The sequence below is a fragment of the Typha angustifolia genome, chromosome 7 (genome assembly GCF_048772165.1).
Source record: "Typha angustifolia cultivar Huaian chromosome 7, ASM4877216v1, whole genome shotgun sequence".
In the NCBI taxonomy this organism is placed as follows: domain Eukaryota; kingdom Viridiplantae; phylum Streptophyta; class Magnoliopsida; order Poales; family Typhaceae; genus Typha; species Typha angustifolia.
In genome coordinates this window covers 1510596-1517048 of record NC_133245.1, presented here as the reverse complement: position 1 = coordinate 1517048, position 6453 = coordinate 1510596, and the positions used below count along the sequence as shown (strand labels likewise).

The 6453-nt window shown below is 40.2% G+C and overlaps 2 protein-coding genes across 2 annotated transcripts; both read right to left on the bottom strand.

Moving 5' to 3' along the window:
- Positions 1-425: 425 nt before the first annotated feature.
- Positions 426-2029, bottom strand: LOC140762412 (BAG family molecular chaperone regulator 8, chloroplastic). Its single transcript, XM_073100200.1, has 2 exons — positions 1278-2029; positions 426-1191 (listed from the first exon to the last, which is right to left on the bottom strand). The coding sequence occupies exons 1-2, from the start codon at positions 1905-1907 to the stop codon at positions 769-771; spliced, it is 1053 nt and encodes a 350-aa protein (XP_072956301.1). The 5' UTR covers positions 1908-2029; the 3' UTR covers positions 426-768.
- Positions 2030-2518: 489 nt separating this feature from the next.
- Positions 2519-5447, bottom strand: LOC140762891 (SNAP25 homologous protein SNAP32-like). The gene is made up of 6 exons (XM_073100868.1): positions 5367-5447; positions 3957-4453; positions 3509-3602; positions 3304-3431; positions 3128-3225; positions 2519-2761 (listed from the first exon to the last, which is right to left on the bottom strand). Exons 2-6 carry the CDS (start codon positions 4425-4427, stop codon positions 2662-2664), a joined length of 891 nt encoding a protein of 296 aa, XP_072956969.1. The 5' UTR covers positions 4428-4453; positions 5367-5447; the 3' UTR covers positions 2519-2661.
- Between the last annotated feature and the right edge of the window lie 1006 nt (positions 5448-6453).

Below are 6453 nucleotides of genomic sequence, written 5' to 3'. Positions count from 1 at the left end.
GGTTTTATACCTTGTTCTCTCTCACTTGAGTTTTCACTGCTATATGATTCACTTGTCATTATCCATAGTCATTTCAAGTTGAATCTTTCGGAAGAACTTCTCTGAACATAGAAGAGTATTCAGCAGCAATCTTGTCTGCAAATTTAATTCACAATATCTGATGCTTTCATCCTCTCACCACAGCTAGAAGTTTATAAATGAAGACTACCAACATCCAATTATTGACTTATCTCAAACTGAATTGAAGATCTTAAATCACCAGCGAGATTCATTCATCAGAAAGCTTGAATGAGATCTAAAAGTCTTAAAATTAGTGGACATCTGTTCAGTGAAACTTAAAGAAAGAAGAGCCATCAACCCTTTCAACGCAAACTGCAAAGCATGCTTAGAATTATCAAATAATCCTAGAAAGGAGAAACTATCACAAACCTATAAATTCCAGAAAGAATCATACACAGATAGATATCCATGAGAGAAATATCAATATAAGAGTAGCAATCAAAATAGATTCTTCACATCCACAAGTAAATTGCAACAAAGGCTCATGATTATTTCCAATGGAACAGTCTTGACACTAATAAAAGTCAGTACGAGAGACAAAGTGCAAGTAACAACAATGCAGCCTCTAATCCTAAAGATCACAGAACACACAATGAAAACATAGAGCAGCATAGTTCTCTAACATAGTTCTACATGCAAAACTAAGGCAACAGACTCAGAGACCCACAAGTAAAAATGGTAGGAATCAGTGCAAAAGACCTGCAGCTATCATCTCCTTGGGCTGGTCGATTTCCTCGGCTCCATTTGCACCGGCAATGGAGCGGAGAGACCCGACCTCTTGTTGCCCTTTCTGTCAGTCTCCGACGAGCTCTCGGAGCTCTTCTCGTCATCATCACTAAGCTGATGAAATCCACTTGGCTGCAAGTAATCGTCACCTTCCTCTGGAAATGGCATATGGGCAGTAATAGAATCCATATGTCTCCTCCCATTCTCTAAAAAGCTCACCTTTTTCGCTGTCTTGGTAGATCGAAACACTTCGTCATCACCAAAAGCTGCAGCATTCCCTGCAATCTCCATTGCTCTGAGGGAAATCTCCTGCTCCTTGATCAAGACCTTGTCCACGAACTCCATAATCCGAACCAGTTCTCGGCTAATCGATCTTTTCCCTTCTCGAATCATGGGTTCCCCGCTCTAGAACAGAAACTCAGATTGAAATGATTGAAGTAATGGATCAAACCCCAGAAAAGCACAAAGAAAAAAAATTTCATCTTTTTCACCTGGATAGAGTCCACTTGGATGAGCAAATCCATGGCTTTCTCCGAGATGGCCTTCGGATCGAGGTGAGTCTTGCCGGAAAGAGAGGACTTGACAACCGCGACATGCGATTTGATGGTCGCGAGGGCTTTGAGGTGGCGAAGGGTCTGAGATCTCCTCACCAAGAAGCGGCGGAACCAAGTTTGGATGGTCCGCGCCGCCAAATCTCGCAGAGATGGCGGCGGCGGAGGAGGAGGCGAATAAGAAGGCGGGTTCGGAGAAGGAGAGGCAAGATGGAGGAGATTGGATTCCAGAGCTGCGACGCGGCGTATGAGGGAGTTGAGGAGGAGTTGGTGATCTTCTGGGAGATGAGCATGGTGGTCTTTTGGGAGATTAGCTTGTTGGGTCTTCTTGAGGTAGTGATAAGAGTAGAGAGGAGGAGGACCAGGAGGAGGTGGTGCTGGTAAAGGTTGACTTGCGGATTGGAGGAGGAGATGGGTGGCTAAATATTGAAGGAGTTGGTCAGAGCTGGGATTGGAAGGAGGAGGAGGAGGAGGAATAGAAGAAGCGCAACAGCAATTGCAGCAGCTAGGAGGAGAAGAAGGGCATCTGCTATTGTGGTTGGGATGGTGATGGTGGTAGGAAGAAGACATCAGTGAAGGAGGAGGTGGGCTTTGGATGTGTGTGTGTGTGTGTGTGTGAGAGAGAGAGAGAGAGAGAGAGAGAGAGAGAGAGAGAGATCTCCCAAAGTTGGAAGAAGGTTAAATGAGCAAAGGTGAAGGGCTTCTCTCTAGCGATGGAGTACAAAATTTCTTTTATATATGGGGGCTGGATTGGATTAGGTGGTCCTTTTCATAGTTTTTGATATCTTATTAGTTATATTTTTGTCCATTTGCTGTTCTGCACTGCCTTTAATTTGAGATTTATATATATATATATATGTATAAAAAGAATGTTTTTGTGCATTGACGTAATCTTAAGAGAGTGGTTGCCATCTTGAATCAATCATTGAGTATCAGATTAAACATCTGGCTATAGCTTTCCATTATTTCATTTCTTCAATACTAGAGACATCTATTGTCAAAATTCCAATTAGGTTATAATGCTTCTCTGTAGGTCATGTTCATTAGAACACAATATTTAATAGCTCAAGAGTGCTGCTATCATACTGCTCATTCTGGCTACTATCCAGATAATTGATAGATAGTTTCCTAAAACCAGCCACATGAACCAATTCAAATAATCTTGCAATACTATCAAACAATAGATCAGCACAGTATGCCCATGCCACATTAATAAAAGAAATGGTTGTTGTACAGGAAAAACATACAGAGATCTCTTGGATCATTAATGGTGTATAGAGAAGGAAAAAGAAGGCAAATAAGATCATTTGGTAACATTCGTGCTCTATTTTCGAAGAAGTTTTCGGCCTTGGATATTCGCTCCTCTCACCCTGAAATTTAGTTCATCAACATCATGCTCCATGTGACCCAGAGCTGCGGTCTGCCTGTAATCATTAAATACAGAGTTGATATTGAGTTTAGCCTATTATTAAGGAAGAACACATAAAGGTTTTCTGTTCCCCTACTAGAAACTATGAAGCAACACTTTATATGCATGCAAATGAGGCAATCAAGCATAAGAAAGATTCACATCAAGACAACTTGACGGCAATCAAGCAGAATTCTCATGCTACCTAGACAGACTTGCTTCACTTAATGCCTTTTCTTTCTTACAGATGTCTTAGTTAGGTTAGGGCTGATTGAAACATTAAGAAGAAGAATCTAGATAATGTCAGGAGTTATCGACCTTCCAAATAAAAAATCATAATGCCAAGATGAACTTCAATGTAAAGAAATAGAACGAAACGTACCTCCCTATCTCAGCACCCATGTCTAGAGCCATGCCTTTCAGCTCACCCAACAAATTGCTAAGATCAGACAGCGCATCATCTTGCTTTGCCTTTTCTACCTGTTCAATGATCCAATGATCATCAAATATACATTGTAAGTGAAAACTTAAGTCTCATTTCCTACTAGCAGTGTATACCTCAACTTTCTCAAGTGCAGATGTTGGTTCAGCAGGTAAATGTCGGGGGTTAGATCGAGGCAAGGGATCTGTTAATCCCAACCTTTGTCTCTGCTCCATGTGGCTGCCCTTTTGCATAAAAGATTTATCTGCAAATTGATTGGTCACTTCAGTTAATAAAGAACATAAAGGAATTACACTTCCTCAGATTCTCTCCTTGCTTTACCTCCTGTAAGAATTGGTCCCTTTATTTGGCGAGTTTTTTTTGGCTTCCATGTTTTGGAGAACAGGCCTCCAAGACTTCCCAGAAGCTTTTCACCCTAAAATAAATATAAATGGATTGGGATGAATGTCAGTCTTTATAATAGAACCATCTGTAATTTCCATGAGTACTTAGTATGAACAACTTAGGTTGTAGTACAACACTGCTATAGGTAAAACGGATATACTAAATAATGCAACCAGTGTGACCCTTGTACCAAAGCCTTCCAATTGACATGCAAGATATAGCTGCACAATTGACGGATCTTAAGGGACACTAAATCTTGACAAGTATTAGCTCAAAATAAACAGTGAAGAAAGTGATATATCAATGTGTGAGATAGTACTCAAGTAGTGACAAGAGGACAGAAATGTTTAGATTTTAATCTTTCACATGAACTAGAGGAACATACCCTGCTAAGGTCTTGCTCAATGTCAGCTGCAGTTTGATGAGTATGAGTAATCTGCTCACCCTGCTGATGCAAGGTGACAAGAGTCCTTGAAGCATCTTCTCTCATCTCTTCTGCAATCTTTAAACAACCATTGACTGTCTTTGTAGTCTCCTCAGATTTGTATACGGCATAATTTTCAAGTTCCTGGACAGACTGGTTTTCAATGCCGCCTGAGTCACGAAAGTCATTCTTGTAGCTGTCCTTCGCAGCCGGAAAGCCAGAGTAGAATGATGATCTTCCTTGAGTTTCGTTGTAGCCAAAATTGGAGTTTTTATCAGTTGTCTTGCTGTTCACAGGGGCTGAGGAAGCTCTTGCAGTCTTATGGTTCAGATCTTCTTCTGAATCCGAATCAAATGGGTTGGTGCCAGGGTCAACTGTACGTTGCTTATAAACCTTAGAAATAGGTGTCCTCATTATGCCCACTTTAGACATGCTTAATAGAGATATTGACAAATTACCTACACAAATAGAAGAAGATTGATCAATTGTGATGGCATGCAGCATCGGAACAAAGACTGACTTGTAATGCAGGACGCTATACATCTATTTTGTTAATTAAGTAGAATTTTTCAATACTGTTGCATCACAGAAAGAGCAATTTATAGCTCAATATGACAAGTAAAAGGACACACAGGATATCATTAGAAAATTTTGAAGTTGTATTAGACCATTAAGTGTTCAAGATGCTATGATTCAATTTCCCATCTAACAAAGAATCTTGCAAATGCAGGAGAGTGTAAGTAACTTTACTCCTATCGATATATAGGCTATTTCCATGAGTTAAACTCATTCCATATGGTGCGAGGAGGCAAGACTCACCAGCAAACTAAGAACAGCCTCTAATTTCCAAATAGATCAAGAAAAGTTGGTAGAAAACATTACTTAACAATTTCCAAAAGCTGAAAAAAAAAAAGAATTATTGCAGTTCCTAAGCTGTTAGGCTCTTATTGCCTTCTTTTTCCAGGATCTACCGGAAGCAAGAAATATTGTTGAAATCAAGAAAATGAACCCAGAATTAAATATGTCAGTCAGGCTCCAAACGGAATGAGATGAAGCAGATGAGTTCCTGGATCACGAATTTTATTGAGAGAGCAAAGAAGAGAGCTCTCAACCCCAAATTGAAGAATGGGTTTCAAATCAATCGGATAATAGATACTCACAATTACTGTAAAAGAACACCAGTTTCAACAAAAGGGGCTTCAGATACAGCAATTACAGAGAATACAAATATAAGGAACTGGAAAAAGAAAAGATTTCCAAACAAGATCACCAAAAAACCCAAGTTTGACAGAAACAAAAAAAAAAAGTAAAACGAAGAGCAAAGTTGCAGATCGCGTTAAGTTGACACGAGATTTGGGCAAACAAATTTACCAGATGGGTAACACTCCAAGAAGTAGAACTCGTCGAAATAAAGAAGGGATTTATAAACCTCAAGTGAAACCAAGAAGAAGGGACTCGAAACACTCTAAATCCAAATCTTGTTACAAATTACCTCGAAAGATCGCAAATCAGAAAGTCGCTCCAAACACCAGGCCAGTTGAAGAAATTACCAAAGAGGGAAGGAAGAAACGCTAACCTTCTAGTTCCTCCACGCGGCGATCTCGTCACAATGGAGACCTGGAAGTCTTGAAGGAGGCAAGAAAGGTCTTTAGAGAGAGCGAAAAGAGTCTTTCCTAATTTATTCGTTTATTACTTCTCTCTCTTTGAATAGATCAAGCCACGACGGCCCGCAAGACATGAGAAAATTAGACCGTTGGACTCCTTGTCGTTTACTTCCAACGTTTAGGAGGAGGCGAGATCTCACCCTTGTTTGGCGATCGGACGGACAAGAAAACGTCGTCAGCAGGACCACTGAGGAGACCCGATAAGCCATGCCCGATCCGAAACCGATAAGCTTCTTTGACAATGCTTGACCCGATAAATTTAGGGCAGATTCTAGAAGACCTGGAATAAGCCATGGGGATAAATATAATGATAATTGCATGACGTGCAAGTAATCCATGTTGGTTGGAATCTTATCCTCATTTTCTCTCCCAGAAACCGAAACTTATTGGAGAAGATACCTGCATCAAGTCCAGTTCACATCTCAAAGTATTGGATGAAAATGTCATACAACTTCACATCTCAAGACAAGCACTAATGAGTTCACAGTTCAGAGGAGAACGAATTTGGTTCCATTTGACAGTAAGTGTGCAAGCCACACCAGAGGATCTGTTTGTGTGGTATTTTGAATTAGTGAAGAACCCACAACAGATGATTGCTGGGTATGTTCACAAAGAATACATCAAATGGAAAGAATAAAAGAAATCGAACAGCAGATGAAATAATGTTGAGCCACATAATTTATGCTCAAACGTAATCTTATTTTGTTTCTTGAATGGGATCTTGTAGAGAATATTGGATGGAAATGTCATACAGGTTCACTTGTCCAAGCCCCCGGATGCTCCCATCATGCTTG

Bases quoted from the DNA above. Each gene is read 5' to 3' on its own strand.
- LOC140762412 (XM_073100200.1), bottom strand. From the start codon at position 1,907: ATGTCTTCTTCCTACCACCATCACCATCCCAACCACAATAGCAGATGC. The intron at 1,192-1,277 runs GTGAAAAAGATG...TTTCTGTTCTAG, and splicing joins TCCAAGTGGACTCTATCCAG to AGCGGGGAACCCATGATTCG.
- LOC140762891 (XM_073100868.1), bottom strand. From the start codon at position 4,427: ATGTCTAAAGTGGGCATAATGAGGACACCTATTTCTAAGGTTTATAAG. The intron at 3,603-3,956 runs GTATGTTCCTCT...TATTTATTTTAG, and splicing joins TTGAGCAAGACCTTAGCAGG to GGTGAAAAGCTTCTGGGAAG. The intron at 2,762-3,127 runs GTACGTTTCGTT...TAATGATTACAG, and splicing joins ATGGGTGCTGAGATAGGGAG to GCAGACCGCAGCTCTGGGTC.